Source organism: Perca fluviatilis, chromosome 18 (assembly GCF_010015445.1).
Source record: "Perca fluviatilis chromosome 18, GENO_Pfluv_1.0, whole genome shotgun sequence".
Lineage (NCBI taxonomy): Eukaryota > Metazoa > Chordata > Actinopteri > Perciformes > Percidae > Perca > Perca fluviatilis.
The window spans coordinates 23,841,405-23,865,576 of record NC_053129.1 but is presented as its reverse complement, the minus strand read 5'-3'; the positions used below and the strand labels follow the sequence as shown (position 1 = coordinate 23,865,576).

At 42.4% G+C, this 24,172-nt stretch overlaps 1 protein-coding gene across 3 annotated transcripts in view; it reads left to right on the top strand.

Moving 5' to 3' along the window:
- fut8b (fucosyltransferase 8b (alpha (1,6) fucosyltransferase)) overlaps positions 1-24,172 on the top strand; it is a 98,465-nt gene that overhangs the window by 60,066 nt on the left and 14,227 nt on the right. For all 3 annotated transcript variants that reach the window (XM_039781886.1, XM_039781887.1, XM_039781888.1), the window contains exons 3-6: positions 5,954-6,072; positions 7,131-7,293; positions 13,677-13,791; positions 19,356-19,593. In XM_039781886.1, coding sequence (XP_039637820.1) covers positions 5,954-6,072; positions 7,131-7,293; positions 13,677-13,791; positions 19,356-19,593 — 635 coding nt within the window. The remainder of the gene's footprint in view (positions 1-5,953; positions 6,073-7,130; positions 7,294-13,676; positions 13,792-19,355; positions 19,594-24,172) is intronic.

Below are 24,172 nucleotides of genomic sequence, written 5' to 3'. Positions count from 1 at the left end.
TCATTGTGTTATTTTGGCAGACAATAGCACATTGTACGAGTCCATTAACCACACAGCATCATTCACACATTCAAGCTATGAGTAAAAGAGAGACAGATGGTTCTGCTCTCATCTCCGCATGCTGACAGCATTTCTCTTCGCACACAAACTCTGGGTCTGTACATGGGTGTGTACGTCCGACTGAGTGTGCATGCATGTGCAGGGAATGCAGTAGTGTGTCCTGGTGTGCGTCATATTACAGGGAATTCGAGCTTCAGATGTTGCCATTGCTGCTCTTCTGTGATATTCAGATTCTCTTTGATGCAGGGCCCCTTATCGGCGCACACAAACATAAAAACACGTTGCTTCAGACAGCTGGTCCCTGATTAAATCCCTTGCTTTTGTAATTATTCAAAATTGGCTCAGAAACAAAGGTGTAATTCATGAGATAAAAAACAAGTGCAGCTTTCAGTCGACCAGTGTCCAGATGGGTCCCCGACACACTGCACGCTTGTTGCTTGTTATTGAGTTCAGTTGTTGATCTGGGACCGAGGCCTCCACAGTTGTTCACTGGGGCAGTGCTACAGTGCCTTCTCAAGTCCCTCTAAGCTTCAGCTTCAGCTAAGTATCCAGCACAGCAAGCCAAAAGCAGGCAACTGGCTTTCTGAGGTTAAGCTTTGTGAGCTATCGACAGAGACGGGTTGGCTATTGACAGAGACGGGTTGGTTTGTCCTCTGTTCAATTTTGTGTGTGTACGTGCGCAGTGGTCAAATACAGGCCCGGGAGTGAACTACACCTCTCTGTAGTGTCTCTTATCCTTATATTAAAGCCCTAATTGACGCAAAGAGGCTGTTAGTTAGCTGCCCATCATTCCTGCCACAGCCCCTCCCTTCTCTGTTCATTGCCTCCTCCTGTTCCTCGTTTCACTCCTTCTTCACCTCCCTCCTCCCTCCTCCCTCTTATTCCACTACCAAACTGCTGACAGAGGCATGGAGCCGAGCCAGACTCCAGCTTGCAGGTTGTCACAGACTGACTGACTATGTAACAACTCACTAGCTCACTTATCGACTAGCTCAACGCACGCCTAACCCAATTCACTGACATGCACATTCTGCAGATTTGGACTGAGAACATGAATCTTTGAATGTTGCACAAGAAGCAGAACCGGTTCTTTGCAAGCATCGCGCTGACATTAAACAATAAAGGTTTCATTCAAATTACCTAACCTTCACATTACTGAATTTGTTTAGTGGCCTCAGAGAGATTTAAACCCATAAAACTGACATTATTACACCTTTTGTGTTGAGTCGATGCGCAGTAGAAACCCAACTGCATTGAGATTGATTTATAGTTCAGTAGGATTTAACTTGGTTACTGTCATCATCACACCACAGCAGCACTAGATGGATGTGTAATGCATTATTGGGCAGTGTTGTGCATTCATTATATACCTAAAGGGATCTTGTTTACATTGTCGCGTTCGCTTTATGATAGAGAGTGATAGTCATGCTGAAGCAGTGTGCATGGGATATTGATTTTCTTGATCATGAATTGCAAATTTGTGTAGCATCACTGAGAGGAGGAAGATACTTAGTTATTCAACCTGCTAAATGGATTCTTCACACACTACTGATCACGGTTTACCTATTTTCGCTGAACTCTCCATAATTTTTAGAATTAGAATAGTCATGTGAAATCAATCAATCTACCAATTACTGTTCACGTTCAAATTAGTATCACCTGTCTGGCCCACTGATTCAGTCCAGTGGCTCGGTTATTCAGGCCATTCCTGAGTGACTTGAGTGACAGGCGGCATGCCAACCTACCAATCACCCAGCAGCATTAATGAGAGGTGAGCACGAGGTCGATTTGCTCAGTCTGCCTGGCTCCGCCCTCTCTGCAGCTGTCAGTCACCCCGGGCACGAAGCCACGGCTCCTGTGGAGACAATGACACGCGCCGGCCTGATGGTGTGACATCGGAGGGAGCGAGGCGTGAGAGTGACAGCTGGGCTGAGCGATGAGGACCTGATCGATCCCCCAGGCATGCCAACAGAGGGATGGAGGGAGGGAAGGGGCGATGCAGAGGAGGCCAAGAGGAGGGTAGCATGATGGATGGTGTGAGGACTGCACTAAGTAAAGAGCAGCAAGGAGGAAATGGAAAATGAGGAATGAGGGAATGAGAAGAGCTGTGGAGGATGCAGTCATTGCACTCAAATCTTGTCTCCATGTGTTACTTTTTGCATATGTCTGCCTTATATGGGTCCCTATCTTTCAAGTAAAATAAAAATGCAAACTTCAAAAATAGTTTGCCACTGTCCACGCATGTACAAGAAGGCCTTGATTCATTTATCCTGTAATGGTTTGAACCCAGTGCGGCCCCACCAAGCAGATTCTGCTGCTGCTTCACGACCTGATCTCCCATCGACCCTGCTGTCGCTCAGGCACGGCGAGTGAAGGTCTACTACCACATACACTAGCCCCATTGTGCGAGCTGTCTGTGGTCAGGACATCTCTGTCAAGTAGGGTTCGGAGCGGAGCTGGCTCGCTCTGAGTGTACTGAGGCGTTGAAGCATTCAAAGCAAGAATGCACCATTCAGAATCAGTTTACTTGGAATTATACTGTTCAGTCAGTGGACATAACATGGAGAAAGCAAAGGAAGGAGACGTCAAGGCAAGATTAACTGATTCGACACGATGCAGTAATATTCGCACAAACAACTGATATGCATAATTACTGTAGTACATATACAATGCAGTATTATACAGTCATACAATTACTGTTCCTATCATTATGTCTTCAAACAGGTCTTTCAAACCGATTCTGAGCAGCGGTAGCGGGTTTTCATGGTCATGACCACACCTTTCCACACATTTATAGTGTTTACTTGTGTTTTCCCACTGGCACATTCCTGTGGTTTATAAGCTTGACTTATTGGAGTCCAGTGGTTTTGTTTAACACACAGTGAGTTTAAAGGCTGGAACATGTCAGTCCAGTCTTTGATGCATCACAGTGTGGTCATTCACACATACTGTACGCACACGTATATACATGCAGACTATGGGAACAAAGTTTCCTCTTAAAGGCAATTAGTGTTAATGTAGCCTGCTTTCATCTACACCTCCCAGAATACTTAACATCTCCATCCATATGTATGGCTTCCCAGGTCAGCACATACAGTAGGTTTTCTTTTGAAGTCAAGCAGATTATATTAAATTTATCCACAGAAACATGTATGCGCTGCAGTGCCACCTAGGCCTCCGCTGTTCAAACTGCTCCGCCCGGCTCTGATCACCCTGTGAACTCCATGGTTATCAGGTGCGGGGGAAGGAGGCAATGGAGCGACAGCTGGGGCAGCATTTCGGAGGAAACTGGGTTGCATGCTTGAACCTCACCTGCTTTCCGGCTCAGTGCTTAGTGCCGGTGGGGCTCATCATGCCGTGCTTTCATAGCTTTAGTCTTTCGCTTCACAGTATTCCCCCCCTACCTTTCTGCCCTGCCTCCCCCAAGCCAGAGTTTTTCCTCATCTGTTACCTCTCCTGTATCGTTTGATTAAGACACTGTCAAATCCAGCTGCCTTGTCTCTTCTCCGCTTCAGGTCCTCTAGAGGTACCGTCAGGGATCATTTGTGTATTTGTATACAGTATTTGCCTCCTTCCTTCCTGCGTGTGTGTGTGTGTGTGTGTGTGTTTGTGTGTGTGTGTGGGTTTTGATACCGCTGAGTGTTTGGATATATTTTATATCTACATATCTTGTTTGGGGATGCTTGTGGTTTCCTGCACCAGAAGTGTGTCTCAGCAGTTTATGTCTCTTTGGAGCATGTTAGCTAACCTCTGTATCACGTCTCTACTTATTAGCCTGTGCTGGTCTGGCCTATTTCTTCTGCCTTGTTCAAGGATGTATCATGTTGCTTTATGTTACAGTTTTAGCAGCACTTAAAACCCCTGGGAAATGATGTCACTTAGGAGGTAATCCTACTTCCTGTACAACTGTGTGACAGGCAGGTTAGGGTGTGGCCTTTGGGAGATCATGTTGAATATTGTTTGAACAGACTTAGCTGTGAGAATAGACAGCACAGTTGATACTTGGAAAGGAAATGCACTTACTGATTTCACAGAGAAAGGCAGCATTAATTTAAGACTTACATATAAATACCCATGATGCAAAGGTATCCTTGTCCATCACACGGTTACATAATATAGAAGTTAACAACAACAACAATAATAATAATAATAATAATAATAATAATAATAATAATAATTTATACTTTATTAATCCTGCAAGGGGAAATTACAATGTTTCATATATCCATCTTTTTCTCTTGTTATTTCCATTGCTTTGAAGCACAATGCTCAGTTAGGGCTCAGTGAAGTGGGAGGACAGGGCTTCTCAGGGACCGAGGCTTGAACAGTGAGGGGGGAGTTGTGCAGCAAGAAGGGCTGTTGCAACTTTTAAAGTCTCATCTTTATGCCTGCCAGCGACTGATGTTCCTCACTCAGGGAGCAAATTGAGTTTGCATGCCTTGATAACTCATTAACATGGCCTTTGCAGCACTTCGCCAATGCCCCTGTGCATTCATACATATTCCATTTTTGAATAGTTTTATGTAGAGGAATAGGTTTGGTATAATGTCAGTTGCAGGTCTTTTTTTTTCTCCTCGACTGATTTGAAATCGTTTGTGTTTTTCATTACACGCATGCAGTAGTTATTAATAGCTCATAATTGACACTGGAAACGTGCAGTTTTTAACACAGATCCATTTACATATATGCATTTGAAAATAGCTTATTAATTATTAGAATGTGCATTGCGTTAAATGGACTGAAAGACTACCCAAACATTTTAACTATAATGAGCAGTTAGCAAGATTATCAGCTGTTAATTTGCCACGCCCTTTAAATATGATGCTTTTGAGCACAAATCTCTCTCATGCATGCTCACATTGGCCACTGCAGCACCAATCAGCATACAGTATGTACAATCATGTAAGGGGATTTCCAGTTTGGCTCTTGATAAATGGTCATAGGACAGCAACAAATTATGTTTAATCTGTCGACTGCACTTTGATGTAGTTGTGTTTTTTGGAATTTGTTCAAACTTAATTCTATCTAAGTCTGTTTCGACTCATGTATTAAACCTTCTCACTGCTTCTCCAAACCCCTGCACATCGTTAATGACTATTAAAACTAGGTGTTGTCAATATAAAATGAAGCAGAATCCTGCAAATGTTTGGCCTGCACTATTTCTTGAAATATTTTATTCAGAGGCTGATTTTGGTTGATGGTGGAAGAGGAATTTGAAGCGAGTGGTGTGGTCATCCAGTCAGGTGTAGGAATGGTTGTTGTTGAAGTCTTAGTGAGGAAGAAAACTTTCAATCATCTAATCTGCACCCTACTTAAAAACGATGTATGTCTCAAGCTAATCCATCCATGGTGTTGCCAGATCAAAATAAGCGAAGCAGAAATTCAGTCTCTTGTCTAGTTTGCATTGCTTTGGAAAGGTCGTTTGTAATAACATGTTATCCAGTAGTTTTACATGAAGCAAGTGCTGAACCATTTGCTTAGTCAGCACATGACAATTTTAATGATTGTTTTAGTTTTTAAAGGAATTAAGCAAAGTAAGTAAAGTGAAGTTAAAATGCCAAACAGTGGCTAAAATTTTAGGATTTGCTGTTTTACTAAATATGCAACTTGGGCTTTGGAAACTTATGGGCATGATATTTTTTTTTTTTTTTTACTTAATTGAGTAATCAAAAAAGATTGATAGCTTCTTTGAAAATTTAAATTATTTATTACTTGCAACACTACACTGAGTACAACTTTTTTTTCTAATTAGATTTTTACTGAGATACAGTTTTACCATTTCAGCGGGGGATTTCTGCAGAGTAAGACATTTTTGCGCTGTGTTCCTTCTCTCGCCGTACACATGCTCCCATGCTCACCCATCACATTATCTCCTTGTGTTTTTCTCCCCAAGGATACCAGAGGGTCAGGCCGAAGCCGGGTCCCTCGCTGCAGGGAGACTGCGCTCCCTGGAGGACCAGCTAACCAGAGCCAAACAGAAGATCCACAGCTTCCAGAAACTCACTGGAGATGGTAAGCAGGGCAGGGCCATGTAAAGGTTTGCAGGGAAGGATTTGGCACAGAGCTCGGAAACGATTGATTTTGAAGGTCCGCACCAGTCTTGACTATATATGGTGGAAACCAGTCAACGTCTCATGTGAGCTTACGCCTGCAGCGAGAATCTCAGACGCGTCCAGCGTTAAACCTGCTGTAGTTCAGCAGCGATGGCATGGGCAGGGTTATGTGTGTATTTGCCACTCTAAGCAGTGGTCAGAGGGGCTCGAAAGCTGTCAAGTGAGCGGAGAAAAGTGTGAATGAAGTGGAAGCCGCCCGATGGCAGAATGGAGGAGAGAGAGGAGATAAAAGACAGATAGACAGAGAGAAAATAAAGGACGTGAGCGTAGAGGGCAGCAAGGGGTCAGCCTTTCCATCTTGCCGCAGGGGAGGAAAAAGCTAAAAATACCCTCCAGCTTTTTTTTCCACCCAGGGAGAGAGTGAGGAGAGAAGAGAGAGTGCAACATAGGAAGGTAGAAGAAACAAGATTTTCCCTCACCACCACCTCCTACTTCTTAACGCTTGAGGCTGTCCTTCCCATTCCTGGATTTTTTTGTTTCTCTCCGCAGAAACCAGAGCAGTCAGCTGTGTTATCCATGTGGGTTACTCCACATTGTTTGGCTCAGTTGGGGTATAGAGTTCCTTCCTGTTGTTAGAACTGTGTGAGAAAAGACATGAGAGAGGGCCACGACGCACAAAAAAAAAGTGATCAAGTGCTCCTTATTTAGGTCAAAGTAACACCAAGGGACAAAGAATAAAAGAGGAACATTTTAATGGTTATATTCCAAAAGCTTGGTTTGTGCCATTAGCCTGTCTAGACTCATGTAATCTAATGCTCAAACATTCCTTAAGACCTGGCATCCTTTCCTATCTTGTTCCTCCCAGCTGTATTCCCGCGGAGCTGCTTTGAAGTTAACGTCATCGATTCATTGTTTTAGATCATACCTGTGTTTCAAATGTCAGCTGAGTATCTTTGTTATTTTATGTTGTGAGCCGTTCTCTCTTACTTCCCCCCTCCCTCCCCCCCCCCCCTGCAGGCCCAGGGCCCACTCAGGAGGAGCTGCGGAGGACAGTGGAGAACGGTGTTAAGGAATTCTGGTACTTTGTTCGCAGCGAGGTGAAGAAATTGGCCAACGCCGAGCTCAGCGAGAGGCAGAAGTATGCTGACACGCTCCTGCAGGACCTGGGACACCAGGAGAGGTTAGCATGTAGTTTCTTTAAAGTAGAAATGTCAAAATGTTCCACAGTGATTTGAAGAAAGCCATTACATTCATGGCTGAGCTGACGCTGAAATCAGTAAATCAGACTGTTGTTATCGGGGCAGTGTCTCAATGAATTACACCATCACCTCCACGAAGGAGGTTGAAGCAGACCTGGCTGGCGGGGCTTTTCTGTGTGGAGTTTGCATGTTCTTCTTATGTCTGCCACAGTTTCCTCCCCCAGTAAAAAGTCATTCATGCCCATAGATGTGAGTGTGATTGTTTGTTTTTCTTCTCTGTGTGTTGTTTCTTCAACTTAACACTCTTATTCCTTCAGGATGTTTTACCTTTTAGTAAATGTAAACCCTACCGATGTTCTCACACACACATCACTAATATCTAGGTCTGTGACTCCATTAGCCTAACTGATATTACTGAGCAACCAGCTGGCCCACCTGGTATATACAGGCCCGGGTATCAATACTTAATTGGTGTCGACCAAAAAGCAATCGTAGATTATCGAACTGTCAAGTACCAAAAGTTGACATTAGATGTTTGATTAGATTTTGTATTTTGTTTACTTTACTTCTTCCTTGCATTTAGACAAATGTACCATTTAGGAACTTTGGCTACTTTGAGCTAAGTATTAGTATTGAAACTCAGGTATTGCATCAGCAATAGGTTTGAAACATTTATAAGAGTAGGCCTGCCAGCCCTTTTTTTATAAATTGGGTGTTCCTACATCCTTCTGATGATGATTTTAAAGTCAAACTGAAAGCTTGACACGTCACACTTGCCAGTTATGAGTGTCTCAGAACCTGAATGGAAAAGGCAGATATAATTGACAAAGAATGAACCATTGTGATAACTGAGTCATTATTCAAGTAACTTTTAAAGCAAACATTGTAAGCATTCTCTGTTTATACCTTCTCAAATCATACATTTTGTCATCTTAAAGACTTAACCATGAATCAGTTATTTGAACAAAATAATCCACAGATTCATTGAGGATGAAAATTGTCAGTGAAATAGCGGAAGTTCTAGGTGGATAGATGTTGGCGGTGCTCATGGCTCTGCCTACTGATGATGTCAAAAGTTGACGCTTTTGACAAGAGAACTTGAAAGCAGCACTGGCGGTGGTTGCTGAGAAACAAAGGGCAAAGGTCAGAGATACACTCTCTCTGTCATGTGGACGGCTTCCACACGGCTGGATGAAGAAAGGCCCGATGTTACTTAGCCAAGGGGTTCATTGTAATCCTGCTGAAGTGGCTTACAGGGCCCATTGTTTAGTCATTGCTGCCTAAGCAGCTTTCCAAAGACTGATTCCTTACCCCATACACACAGGCATGCATGTATACACACATATAGTCACAGACTTTCAAGTGCATTCACACTCCATCTAAGCCCCCCCGGCTTTCTTTCTATGTGCTGAAGGCAAAGGCTGGGAGAGCCAGCACAGATAGGGGCAGAGGTGAAAAGAGCAATGGAACGTTTGACTCGTATAAATGCACGGCTCCCTCATTTAAATTCTGCTCAGGAAGTGGGTAAGGTCCTTATCTGTTATACTTCCCGAGTAAAATAGAAATGTAGCACATTAAAAAAAAGTATGCAATTACTTACCCGCTCTCCCAATAAAACGATCGCTGCATTATGAAGAGCTGTTAGTTTCACAAAGTTTCAGAGACAGCTGAAATGAAACGCCGCGAAAGTTCGCAGAAATCACAACAGATCGAAGTTCAAATGTCGGAAACAGGAAATCAACCCCTCTGCATCACAAAAGAGTGTATCACCATACTGGTGCCTGTGTAGCAGTAACATATACTGTAGTACACCACCACATCACAGTGTATCTTGATACCAAGTCTCAGTTAAAAATGACCTGAAACAATCTTATTGAGTTTCAGAGTTAGAAGGTACTTAAAGAAAAAAAAGTTTTAAACATCTACGTATATTTCCATGACAACTGGTCAAATTCCATCTGCTGATGGAGATTATGTGATATCGTTGAAAGCTCTCTAGAACAGTTAGCAAATGGACAATTAGGAGAGATTATTATTCTTATTATAATTTTTAATACTACTTTAAATCTACAACTATTGATTATTTTCATTATTGATTAGTGTGCCGATTATTTTTTCCGATTAATAATTTAGTCTATACCATGTCAGTAAAAAAAAGCCCATCACAAGTTCCCAGAGCTAATGGTGATGTTTTCAAATATCTTAATATATAATTTTATCCAACCAAAAGTCCAAAGCTATATATTAAGCTGAAAGCAGTGAATCTTTGCAATTTTTACTTGAAAAAATGACTTAAATGACTAATTAATAATCCTAAGTGTTACAAATTCATTTTCTGTTTATCAATTAATCGACAATCATTGCAGCTCTAATTATTTTTTAACTTGCTCTCTACTATGTAATAATATCTTAATACTCTAATCTAATCTATAAACTAAGTAAAGCATATTAAGAATGAAATATTGAATTTTGGGCAAAGAAAAGTGACTAATGTGAGGATAATAATTACTACATGTTTGAGATATTTAGGGATTTATTTTTGAATTGTATTACACAGTACTGTACATGGTGCAAACAAATGCAATGTGTGGCCTGAACTTATATCACTACAGTATATCTTTAGAAAATAAAGGTATCACTAAAAACCCCAAATTGAAACTGAAATCAATACACTAACATGATAAACATAAATATATTTGCAGTAATTTTGTATACTTAACCCAAAGAAGAGAAACACAAAGAACACTTGAGAAGAATCACCCCCAAAAGTATGATAGACATAAACTGTGTAACAATTCAATCTAAGGGTGAATCCCAAAAACCCCAAATAGTGTAAAACACTGATCACTGATGCAACAGGATGGATAGGACACTATGGCTGAAACTGTTGTGTCGTAGGGGAAACAAGGAATGAAATCAACCCATTTTAAGGGCTCAGTGTCAAATAGGGGAAACTCACTGTTCAGTTCCCACCAAGGCTCACATTGTGTCATAGAAGAGCTTGCTATGGGCCTATAGGCCAGTGAAAGAGTATCTTTTCTCTTCTCTCCCTTCTGCCTATCCTCTGGTTTACCTGGCCTGGTGATATTCATGCTGTAATGGAAGCCTGAAACTTTGTAAAAGCTCTCTCGTTGGTGCAGCATCAGTACTCAGAAAAGCTGTGCTCTGCTGCCAAGCCCAGCGGCTGCAGCCAGTCGGAAGCACTGGGGAAGCCCACAAGCTTCACATATCCCCAAGACCACACACATTTAAACACATATAAGAGCATACACACACCCCTGATGCATAGGGACATCACGGCTGTGTGGTGTTCCCTGTCTTGCTGCCAAATTCCTCAGGGCTTGTCTGTCGATTCCTTCTTGTTAAGTTTTGCGGCCAGCCAGGTTAGCTTTTCCTTCCCACAGAGGCTTGGTGATTGCTCCCCCGTGCGTTTCTGGAAGAGAGTTTGACATCCGTGCACACGTTGTGGTTTCAGCTTCAAAATGGGACAATGAGTAATGATACTGTCTTATTTGTACAAAAAGGCACTATTCACCCTGCCGCACTGCTGAAATGGGACATGTTGCGTTTATCTGCTTTGTGTGTGTGTGTGTGTGTGTGTGTGTGTGTGTGTGTGTGTGTGTGTGTGTGTGTGTGTGTGTGTGTGTGTGTGTGTGTGTGTGTGTGTGTGTGTGTGTGTGTGTGTATGTGTCTTTGCATGCACTACTGAATATATGCAAAATAACTCTCAGTCACACAGGATGTGACTGATTTGGGTCAAAGAAGTGAGTAATAAATTAAGCTTGTGTGTGTGTGTGTGTGTGTGTGTGTGTGTGTGTGTGTGTGTGTGTGTGTGTGTGTGTGTGTGTGTGTGTGTGTGTGTTTGTGGTGTGTTTGTATCTGCCCTTAGCTGCAAGAATCAGAGCACTTGGGCATGTTTGTAAGTGGATGGTCACAATAGTTGGCGGTGTGTGACATGGCACAAATTCGCTGTCAGAGGCTTTGCAGATGGCAGACTTAATCCAAAAACGAGCTAAACAACCAGAAAGACGTTGTTGTCATCAGTCAGCTTGACACAACAACACTTGAAACATTCTGAAACCATGAACACACCAACTATTAACACATGCTGTCTAGTGGATGTTCTATGTAAAGCCCTACGTAATGATGTAGGGACTTTTGTAGGCGAAGGGTTTGGTCTTAATCTTCCTGCTGGAGAACACAAGTCACATGATTCAGTAATTTACTATCATCTGGCTGTATGTTTTGTTGATGAGAATTTCTGTGCAGAAAATCGCATAGGGTCACTTAAAGTTACGTTATTCTATGTGAGGATAAGAAATGTCTGAACATAAAGGTAAGCATCCTATCTGGACTAAAAGTAAGGTCACAGACATGATATGCAATTATGTTATGCGACATGTATAAAATATCCAAGTTCACTTAGTCAAGATCATGTTGACAAAACTCGTCTGCATATTTAAGTAGGGGTGGGCAATATTGATATGGACATGTCTTTTTATATTTTGATATAGATATACCATGATATTGTAAATTGTCTTTCTATAAACAGTTTAGAAACTGCCTGTTCTTGTTTGATCCAGTGAACTAGATAACTGAAAAATTAAGTAACTGTACGTCGTCACGTTGATGCATAAATCCTGTAAATTCAGTATTAATGTAAAATAATCCTACTGATTGATTTGCTCTATGGCCTAGTTGATGCAACCAGCAAGTATTTTCATTATTTTGTAGCGAATCTGAAATGGACACCTGGAAAACATGCCTGAGCCCAACATTAATATATTAGTTTTCAAAAAAAAAAGACCCGATCTGAAAGAGAGCAGGAGACTGTGTGAACCAGACACGATCAAAAATGCAGCTGACCCAAACAGAGCCAAATAGAGAAAGAAGATCCAGGTCCCTGGTCACGTCTACCAGGAACTGAGCTGCTCAGTGGCCAGCAGATCAGACTGTGGTTGTACTGGGCAGCTTCCAGGTATGAATGTGTGCAACTGTGTGAATGTGATCAGGGCGTTCCTGCAAAAGAGAGGCTGCCTTTCAGTGAACATTCCCTGAATAAATAAAGTTTAAGTAAAAATAAAAAACTAGTTTCGCATTACCGGACCTTCCTCCACAGCGCTGCAGAGGAAGGTCTGGCAAGTCCACACAACATTCCTGGATAGGAGAAAAAGGTGCACTGGTTTATTGCCATTTCTTTAAACCAATCACAACCGCCATGGGCGGCGCTATGCACCGGAGGCAATGACGGTGCCTCTGCAAAATAGCCTCGGGAAGGACCTTGATTTGGTGGAACGTGTACATTCAAAGTTGTTTTAGTCGTGCAACAGAAAGCTCAGATTGGACAGATAGTCTAGCTAACTGTCTGGATTTCCCTGCAGAGATCTGAGGAGCAGTTAACCAAGCAGTTAAACCGAGTTTAGAATGCCAACACAACAAATAACGGAAGGTAAGGGACATGTGGCGCAACTTCCGGCCGCACCGGAACTATCTCATAAATGAAACATCGTTGATATAGACTACCAGGAACTGACTGAATCTGTAAGGCCTACTCAAACAAGTTTTAACTTGTGTCATGACCCTGAACTTGTTGTTGAATCCTTGCCACACATTTAAAATGGCTGCTATCATGGGAATGAAGCGCAAGACATGAGAGAGTTGTCGATGGGTTATTTAAGGACATTTGCACATTGTATTACAAACATTAAAGTGCCCATATTATGACAAAATCACTTTTTCTGGGATTTGGGGTGTTATTTTGTGACTCTGGTGCTGTTTGATGATGATACTGTTTTGAGTGAGATACGGGTTTCTGAATGTAACCTGCCTTCAGTCTCCGGGTGAGCTGTTCAAAATCTGCAGGGCTTTCTACGTCACTAGCCGAAATGAAGGGGCTAACTGTAGCATGCTAGCGCTAGCATGCTAGCTCGTGCTCAATGGCAAAACACTGCTACAACACACACTAGTTCACCATTATCTACAAAAGAACTACTTACATGTCCCTGTTCTGCAGGTATTCCACGCAAAGTTTGAAGTGCGCCCTCGTTTAGAAGAAGTCTCCCGGACAATCCTGCCTTGTAACTGACCGAAGTTGTTTAAGCAGCTAGCTAGCTGATATGATCCTTACCTAGCTACTGTGCATGTGTGAAGATGTTACAGCAGTGAGATGTCTCACTCTGTAGCTAAAACAGAGACCTGAACACAGGGTGAAAAGAGGAGCTGCAGCAATGTGCAGTGCAACAAAAATATGGTGTTTTTTGAAAATCAAATCATGTAAACCTGTTCTGGTCCAACCTCAAAATACAATTATGAAGTTTGTAGCAATCAGTGTAATTCAAGTTTTGAACTGTGTATGTGTCTGCAGGTCCATCATGACAGACTTGTACTACCTCAGCCAGGCGGACGGAGTGGGCGAGTGGAGAATAAAGGAAGCTAAAGACCTGTCGGATCTGGTCCAGAACAGAATCACGTACCTACAGGTATCTACAGACCCACCCACTGCTCCGCCAACTGGCCTTGCACTCTCACACTCACACACACCGAGTCATATACACACCTACACGTAGACACAAATACATGGTAAGCATTTATGCGAATGGGTCTCTCACAGGTACGACTGCGCATATGCGTTTTTTAGGACATCTTTCACACTCGCTTGTCTCATTTGCACCATCCTTAACTGTCAGCATCCGTTTCCACGAGGAGCAGGTGAGGGGGTGTGATAGCAGACTGTCTCAGCAGTCGGATCTGACAAGCAGAATTCTTGTTCCTTGTCAGCAGTTTAGTGACAGACACAAACACATATGCAAAAACACATAGACACACATGCAGACTTGCAAAATGACAGATCGGCACACACACACATGCAGAAATGCAAAAACGTCTACGCTCTACAAAGACAGACACACACTTACAGTATTTACTCAGGCTGAGGTAGATGCAGATATGCATAGAGCAACACACACAACCTGAGACCCATGACACATCCACTCAACCCCAGCAGCCCTGCTCCCCTCCCCCGTCTCTGGTGCTGCTGGGTTCCCGGGTGGGGTGGTGCGCCGCGGCACCGGGCCCTGCAGCATTAATGAGCCGGTGTGTTTGATGAAGAGGACCCAGTCAGTCTGGCTGGGCGGAGACAGCACCACTAACAGCTGCTGTCACCACCGCTGAGGGATCACACCGCTCCACCAGCTGCCGTCACTAATTCATCTCTTACACACACACACACACCGAGTCGTGCACAGATGGATTCACCCACACCTACGCAAGCAATTGCACACACACATAACGCACAGCCACAAGATTGATGCACACACTCGTATGCAGTGAGTTGCCCTGTGTGTTTGTGAGTGTGTGTGTGTGTGTGTGTGTGTGTGTGTGTGTGTGTGTGTGTGTGTGTGTGTGTTGCTTTCTCTCTCACACACACTCACACATCTATATGTACACACAGTGACAGACTCCACCCTCCTATCCTGCTGTCTCTGCCACCCGCACCAGCCTCTCCCTTCATTCCTGCTTTGACTAACTCCATCTCTGCGTCTGCTCCATCTGTCGACTCACAACATTCGGTGAACATGGCTGGCTTCTTCAGATGTATTTCTGTTGGACACGCTTTTCATCTATTTTGAGCCTTTATATGCTGGTTATAATTGGTAGTGATAAAAATCATGTTTTGTTTTGTTTTTTCGATCTTTGCCATTTCTGCACTGCATTTCCTAAAGATGACATTGTCACTCAACAAACGTGTCCAATACCTTAAAGTTATAATCCTTAAAGCAGCTATAATCAGTATTTTTATATTGTGTGTGAAAGAGGATGGTCATATTCATGAACTCTTAGAGAATTATCAGCTGACTCAGGCAGTTCCCCTCAGCTCTACATTGTTTTGGTTAACAGCCACAACGTTACTGTTTTTGTTCAGTCTCACTGCTGCCAGGGACCTTAGGTTGTTGCAGCAGTCGAATTCCGCTACAGCGAGAGGAGAGGCTCCACTACTTTCTTAGTGCGCTAGCTAATTCTTGTCTCATTTGTTGGATGATGAACCGAGAGGGAGCGAGAGCAGGGCAAGTGGGACAAAACAAACACAAATGTTATATTTCAATCAAGCTTTCTACATTGTTTTTCTCTGTTTGGGCTTTGACTGGTGCTCTTTTAATCACATCATCTTGTTGCACCCTCTTTTTCTGCAGTATAATGGAATCAACGCCACCTACTGCTTATCTCGATCAACCAATAACCACATAATGGTACAGAATGGAAAGTATTCTTTTGCCTATTTTTTGCGATACATTTGGATGGAAACCTGACTAGTGTTGTGTTTACAGCTTGTTAAAGGTCCCATGGCATGAACATTTCACTTTATGAGGTTTTTTAACATTAAGATACGTTCCCCCAGCCTGCCTCTGGTCCCCCAGTGGCTAGAAATGGCGATAGGTGTAAACCGAGCCCTGGGTATCCTGCTCTGCCTTTGAGAAAATGAAAGCTCAGATGGGCCTATCTGGAATCTTATCCTTATGAGGTCATAAGGAGCAAGGTTACCTCCCCTTTCTCTGCTTTGCCCACCCAGAGAATTTGGCCCACCCACGAGAGAGAGACATCATTGCTTTCAAACGAGCAAAGTGGCAGTTGGTCAAGGCCACACCCCACTCTCTCCCCTCCCCTCTCCTCCTCAATAGCTACAGACACAGAAATGACACATACTAAGGAAAGCTCACTGTGGGACTGGCTCTAGTGGCTGTAATTCTGCACCAAGGCTGAATTTCGGGAAAGAGACTTCAGATACAGTATTAGGGGACCACTAAGGTCTATATAAACGCATCCAAAGAGCACCTTGTCATGGGACCTTTAAAACAGTTTTTGGAGCTTTAAGATTTTAGTCCTGGTTGATTTGGCGACACCAGTGGTTACTGATTGTAAGACGCATTTGAAAAGTCCAGAAAAATACTTGACTTACTGGCAACGTACTGGTTATATAACAGTCAGGTTACAACAGTTCACTAAAAGGATGGGTGTTTAAAAGACATTCATATTAAAGCATTGGCCTTACTAAATGCAATGTTTTCTACCACAATGGAAAGTTAGTGTTGATAATACACGTCCCAGAGTTCCATTCAAAGCTGATCTGCTGAGAGAAATGAGAGAGTGAAATGTGGAGTGAAAGCATTCAACACACACAGGCACCATTGTGGCACAGTAAAAGTGTGAACCTATGATCAAATGTTGTCTTCTGCATTTAAATGCGTGCATTGCACCGGCTTTTGTTTTCCACATCTTGTCCAGTGCGCATCCTTTCCTGTGAATCCCTTGTGTGTAGGTACACAATTTGAATCCAGTAGTGAGAAAGACAAACTCAGCAAAAATTAACTATACAAAGAGGCAATTACAGTGCAAATGTAGTACAATGCAAAACGTTAAATGGATATTGCTGAGAAACATTGCCATCAGTAAATAGTACCAAAACTGTTTCCCAAAATAATTATTTTTATGAAAACCTAAAAACTTTAATGTCTTCTTGCTTGATGATAATATTAGATTTTTTTCTCGTTGGAGCTCTTTGTCAGTTTAATCGTTGTAAGTAAGTAAGTAAGTAAGTACTCACTATGCTTGTGCCGATTGGTGATCAGATAAATATCAACAATTGAAGAGATGATCGGCGATTGGTTTTTCCTACGCCTATATTAAAGCGATTTGAACTAACTTAATATCAGTGCCCTACATTTAGAGATGTTTCTGGTGAGCGGTAAGTCCACCCACTGAGCCATGTTATTCACCAGGAGTGGTGAGTGAATTTGAAATCCTAAATGTTAATTATAAACCTGTTTTCCATCTCTTTTCCATGTGAGTGTTTGAGTGAACTAGACGCTATCAAGACGCTATCAGCAACACAGAAGCATCGTCAAACGCAAATGTAGCAATACAGCTGCTTGTCAGCCAAGCGGTATGCTGGACAGCCAGGCCGGTGTAGCATATGAATAATGTTGTGTCCAATTACCTGTTCAATGTAGCCAGCCTGTCAGACTGGGGATCAGATCGCATATTAGCGATCTTGAGTAACCATGTCTTGGATGATTTGAAAATATAAGCGACTGCCCACGCCTAGTACTCACGCTAACTACCCACCCCTTCTAAATGACACACTGTTGCTTCTTAAAATAAAAAAAAGTGTCACAACCTGTTCACTACAGGTGGTTTTCCTCTAAAGGCGTCCTTTAAGGGAAATGCAGAGAATTTAATGAGCTGGATATTGTGTAGATCTGCTGGCAACAGAGAGTAGCAAAAAGTAGTGGAGTTTTACTTCGGATATCTTCAAGTGTGCACAGCTTCCTTTCATCTTCCACTCTGTTTTTTGGAATGTGGGCATCACAGTGGATAATTACCTGAGCTTGACATACTATTTCTCTTATCCAGTTGTTCTCAGCCATATTTGTATCCTACATATCCTACATAAACAATATCACTGTGGTTTCTCTGAACTGAATCACTCTGCAACAACCTCTATGTTTGAACTCAAAAAGCTCACCTTTTAAACAGGCACTCAACATACAGTACAGTGCGGTATTCAGATACTGCCTTTGTGCACACATCTGCCGTCATTATCCTTGAACAGAGTCTCTGTGTTTTTCGGAGTCATTCCAGCCTCATCACTATCAACGAGGGATCCAATGGTGGCCTCTACGCCGCATGGCTCATGCCACATATTGATCTCATGCAGACATTGCTGCTCACATTCTTTTGTCAGGACGCCAATGTAGATTATTAGCACAGTAAGTTAGCCTACACGTATGGGGCTAGTAATGAACCGGCAGCCTGTAACTCCAGGGAAATACCTGTGTGGCTTGTTGTCAGCTCCATGGCTGCTGTACTCTGCTAGCCGGTGGGTGCCGCGCGGCCTGATTATTGTGAGCCATCCACAGCTGCAGCAGCCTAATGAGGAAAACACTCCCATCAGCCCATAATTGCTGTTTAGGAAGCTGGTTGGCACAAGCGTTGCGGATTCGATCAGACCGGCTGCCGAGCAAATCACAAACCGCCCGGCGACACATCGACAACACAGCGTGTGTCACTCTGTTGGTTTCCCTGTTTTTTTTACGTAAAGAGAAGTCCTTGTTTCTTCCCCCAGCGCCTCTTATTTGGTATTCTTCCCCTCAGAGTGTGTATGATATTGGAGCTAATTTATGAGATGAGGAATGAGAGTGAGGCAGGGAATTGAAGAGAGAGTAGGAAAAGGAGAAGGAGGGAAAGTATCAGAGCATAAAAATGTGGGAGGGAGGGAGGGAGGGAGGGAGGGAGGGAGAGGAGAGAGAGAGAGAGAGAGAGAGAGAGAGAGAGAGAGAGAGAGAGAGAGAGAGAGAGAGAGAGAGAGAGAGAGAGAGAGAGAGAGAGAGAGAAGGGGAAAATAATTAAAATGAGAGTAAGAAAAAGATGGGGAAAAGAACAGGAAGCAAAAAGGGGCAGTGGATGAGAGAATGCAAGAGCAACAAAAGGGAGATAAAGGAGGAAGAGATATTAAAGGATGAGGCTGGTGATTTTCTTTATTTTTCTTATCGTCAACAAATTCCAGGAAAAGACCAAACCCAAAGAGTTAATCTCTGTATATTTACAGCACCAGCATGGTGTATGACAGTAGATTTAAAATGAACTACAGGGCCCATGTTCTTTTAAGAAGTATTTAAGAAACATGTCACCCAGTGCAACGGTGTGGCTCATTATGTGTTTTTAATAGTGTTTTGACAACAATGATGAAAAGAAAAAAAGAAAAAAAACTCAGGCTTTGTCTACCAGGACAATACTTGTTACCATAAAATGTAAAAATATAGAACATCACCAGTGTTATCCTTTAACAATTAACCGAAGCAAACCGAGAAAAAGAGTGAACAGGTATACAATTAGTCCGGAATGGAGTGTGAGACAGACAGGCAAAGGGAACAAAGAAAACAATATCAACCATGTTTTATTACAAGTCAGAGAGCAGGGCTTTGAGCGATACAAGAAGAAGGTCAAGCAATAAAAAGTGTTGAAACATTCCTTCCTCTTTTCCTCCCAGAACCCACCAGACTGCAGTAAGGCGAGAAAGCTGGTGTGTAACATTAACAAGGGCTGTGGTTATGGCTGCCAGCTCCACCATGTCGTCTACTGCTTCATGATCGCTTATGGCACCCAACGCACGCTCATCCTGGAGTCCCACAACTGGCGCTACGCCCCCGGCGGCTGGGAGACCGTCTTCCTGCCTGTCAGTAACACCTGTACTGACCGCTCTGGGGCCACCACTGGGCACTGGTCAGGTAGGTACGCACCCCCCCCCACACACACACACACACACACACACACACGCGCATACCAGCATCATTGTGAGCTGCACACAGCCTCACATAGCCTCAGTGCTGCCTGCAAATGGCTGCGATTGGTTGCTTAATAATCAAATAACCCTGGCTGTTTTTTGGTCTATCTCTGCTAAAAGATAGGGTCTGCCAGACCCCTCTTTTGTGCTGCTACAGCGAAAACAAAGTGTGAATTCCCTGGCTAAGCACGACTGTGCAATTCCTGTTAAAGCACTTTGGCAGCCAATGTAGCAGCAGCAAGTTACTGTTCAAAGGCTTCATTGCCAAGAAATCCTGTGACTTGATTTCAGTAAACAGCCTGCTCCTCTGACCTATAGTAAATTGTGTTGTCCATTAATTGTTAACTCCTTGCACAGTTTTTGTACACTGAGAATATCTATCATGGACTATCCACAACAGCAAATGTATCTTAATCTGAGAAAGATTGCATCCATTTCTCTTGCAGCCCCAGGTCGTTGGATAGACTAGTAGGATAGTCTTAAGGGCCTCATATTTTCACATTAAAAGCTTGTCTTGTGCAACCTAAACATTTCCCTGCCGAAAATCGACTTTGACATCAACATTTAATCTAGTGTTCAATGAGAAATTTGTGCTGGAAGTGAAAATCTAGTTTTACTGACAACCCCCCGAGCAACTACTCTACTCTTGAGCAATTGTTGTGTATGAATCAATCAAATATCTTGAGTATTAAGCCATAAATATCAAATTATTTTATTTATTTTTTATTAAGAAAGGTCAGTGGGGGCCCCAAAGGAGTGTGAACATCTATTCAGTGTCTTGGCATGTATTCAGCCTTCAACCTGAACTTCCTGGTTTCTATTTCATGCTCTCACCGGTATCTGTAGCAACACCCCTACACCGACACAGCCTTGTGGTGTTTGTCAGAGGGCTACTGCAGCCTTGATGAACCTTGAAACGGGGGACCTCGTGGTGCGCCAGGCTTGGGAGGGGATTTTGAATTCTACTGATTTTGGTGATTCTCTATTTTTTACTGATTATAATGTTTATCAGTGATATTTTATTTTGAAAATAAAAAAAAAAATTTTTTTTTTAAAATTGCAGCATGCTGACAATGAAATTGAGCTCAAAGCAACGCCGTACCTCCTCACGTACAGCCTCACAGAGCTGCTAGTGTGGCTCTAGACCTTTTTCTCTTGTTATTTATGTGTGTTATTAGAATTCTGCGCCAGTCGCTGACTGTCCATAATGAACACCATGTTGAAGCATAAGGTAGTTCATATGTATACCTGGTACCAGAATACGTTAGACGGAAGATCGATGTGCTTGTTTGGGGGGCTTGTTTGCACAGGCAGCAGAATCATTTATGAATGAGATTACATATACGACGAGTCAAAATTGTGATTTTGATATGGTTAATGGATACTCCTACAGTATGGATGTGTTTGCCTCTGTTAAGATGACCAAACCAAAGCATTTAATGATAATCAGTGATGATTTTTAGGTTGTACTATGAGACTGTGCCTGCACCTCTCTATCTCCCTCTCTATCAATATCTTTCTCTTTGCTTTCTTGTTCTCATCACTGCATCCTTTCAGCTCTATATTGTTCTCCTATCACTTCATTTGACTTGTGCTCTCCCGGGCTCTCCCTTCTTATCTCCTGCTCTCCTAGCACTTTCCCTTTCTTATTCTCCTGCCTTTCATGTGTCCTTTTCCAAACACCACTCCCCAGGCCTTTTGGCATTCTGAATTTGTATACTTATAAAGTCTTGTAATTTACAGAGGCAGTATTTTCTGTTGACCAAGCCAGCTAACTAGCTAGGCATAGCTAATGTAAGCCTGTTGGGTACTGGGCTACGCCTGTGGGCATGCCTGTTTTTGTTATCAGTGCAAGCAATAACATTCCTTGGGGCACTGGACCAGAAGGGATGCTAAAACCTTGGATTAATAAGTAGATATACCTTGAATATTTCTCAGCAAATGCCAGCCCAGTACAATTAAAGCATTTGAATGTACTGAACTTTTCTAATTTTGTTACTCCTGAAACCTTATCCCTGCTTTATCATTTTGTGTTAAATGCCACCAATCCTGGTGGTCAGCTTCAATTAGAAATGTGAAGAGCATACTGCTTTCAGTTATCTATACTTAGCAGTTCTTTGTATTGTGTGCCTAACCTTGTGTTTATGTGGGAAATTGACATAGTTGGTATTTTATGTAGCAGCCGTACCAGATTACCACCTTTCCTCATTTATCTTTACAAGGTTAGCCCACTTTCTTCTGAGTGTTTCCCCCAAGATGCGAGTCATTTATAGACAGAGAGAGGAAGCATGATATATGCATCTGTGACAGGGTATTTCTGTCTGGAAAACATATAGCTTGGGGCAGAAATCAAAGATAGCTATAACGTCATTATGGGACCTGCTGATTTTCTTCCCTCCAATGGGAAGTGGGAAAAACAAGAAAATCCGCATTAAAATAATCATAGAAGGTACCCCTTTATGATTTGCTCTGTGCCAGAAGAAGATAATAATGGAGCAGAGAAAACAAGTTACAGTACCAGTCAAACGTTTGGACATGCTTTCCCATTCAAGTGAATGAGAAAGCTTGTCCAAATTTTTTACTGGTGCTGTATACATTGATGCTACAGTATGAAAAAAAAAAAAGTATACCTGTTATTAGATTATCATCATATAATTAGAATATTATTACAAATTGGTCTCACCCAGTGGCCTGTCCCTCTTTAAGGGCTGAACTTTTTTTTTTTTTTAATAGTACAGATACAACACTCAAGTTTCACTTATTATTAGATTATGATGATGTAATGGAAATATTGATGAAGGTTGACCCATGTTGTCTCTCTCTTGGGATTAGATACTGGATACTTGTGCTCCAAGCAGCTGTACAAAACCTTTGCCAGATTAAAACAGTCTAAAATATGGTTTTAGTTTGGAGCTATGACTACAAATATAATCAGACCTTCAATAGCAGTTTTTAATGCTTAGCAATTTTAGATTCTCGACGCTCAGACACATTTCTGTAAGTACCAAAGAAAGTAATGGTGGGTTTCAGAACCAGCCCTTCGTCTATTAACCCACTGGTGCATGTTGCTGTTTTACTACTTTTACGTTCAATGGACAGCATGAGAGAGCTTAACACCATCTTGCAGGCCTGGTATAACAGACTAAATTCTGAACACACAAAGGGGAAACCAGTCTTCTTGTGGAACAATGGTTCGTTGATCAAAGAGCTAATTTGCCAAAGAGAGTGTATTCCTTTGAGGTTCTCTGTAAAGATATTACTGCCTTATGAGTGAGTCAGAGCAGCAGGAGAAACATAATGTTCCCTGCCATGTAAAAACTGGAACAAGAGTTCTCGAAGTTCATAAACTCTGTTTCAAATGTATTATGAATGGTGTCTTGATGGTGTCACTCTTGGTTCTCCGGTTTCATAGCTATGTTAATCTTATGAAATATTTATGAGGTTTAGTATACATCATAGGCTTAAAATACAGTGTAGGAATTTTGTGTCAGTGCAGACCCATATGCGTTCATATGGCATGCAGAAACCATATGCAGATGCTTTGGAGTTGTGATGCAATTTAAAAGAGCTTTGTGATCTAATTAAGTAGCTGTGGGAGGCAGACATACTGCACTCTGTACATTGTGCCAAGAAGTGCAGGCCTCAAAATATGCCCATTCCCCCTTATGTGAATCATGCCAATGCCGTTATATAAGCAAAGACAGGCCTGGGAATATTTTTTCTGTTCAATATTTAATGCTTCCACCAATTTATATTCAGTTCATGCTCAGGCATACACACACATAAATTGAAGCCTCTGTTTCTGTCCTTGTTTTTCACATGTTTTTTTTTTTTTTTTGATGTACCCTTTCTGTGAAAGGCCATTTTTAATGACTCATTATGCCATTTATTTGGAAGTGTGTTGTGGATGTGTTTGCAGCTGTATTAGGGCCTGTCTGTGGCAGTTAGGGAAGCCTCTTTAGTCTAAAAGAACACGGACCTCAAACTTGTTTTTGCATGAATCAGGGTTTTATACACACACACACACACACACACACACACACACACACACACACACACACGGACAAAAAACTCTTCAGGTTTTAAGACTGAAAGAGAGTGAAGGTTTTGTCTGCCAGGCATATCCCTTCTGGTGCGATGAGATTAGCGGGGGCTCTTTGTGTGTGTGTGTGTGTGTGTGTGTGTGTGTGTGTGTGTGTGTGTGTGTGTGTGTGTGTGTGTGTGTGTGTGTGTGTGTGTGTGTGTGTGTGTGTGTGTGTGTGTGTGTGTGTGTGTGTGTGTGTGTGTGTGTGTGTGTGTGTGTGTGTGTGTGTGTGTGTGTGTGTGTGTGTGTGTGTGTGTGTGTGTATGCACATTTCTTTATATTTTTGTTTTTTCTGGATCCCCTTTAGTTGCCGCTGTCGGATCACCTTTTTTCCTTCTGTTCACAAGACCCCATACATATGCATTTTCATGTGTACGTATTTTCATGTAGTATTCAGTTGGTGGGTACATACATTTTTGCATGCTTGCAAGTGTGTGTT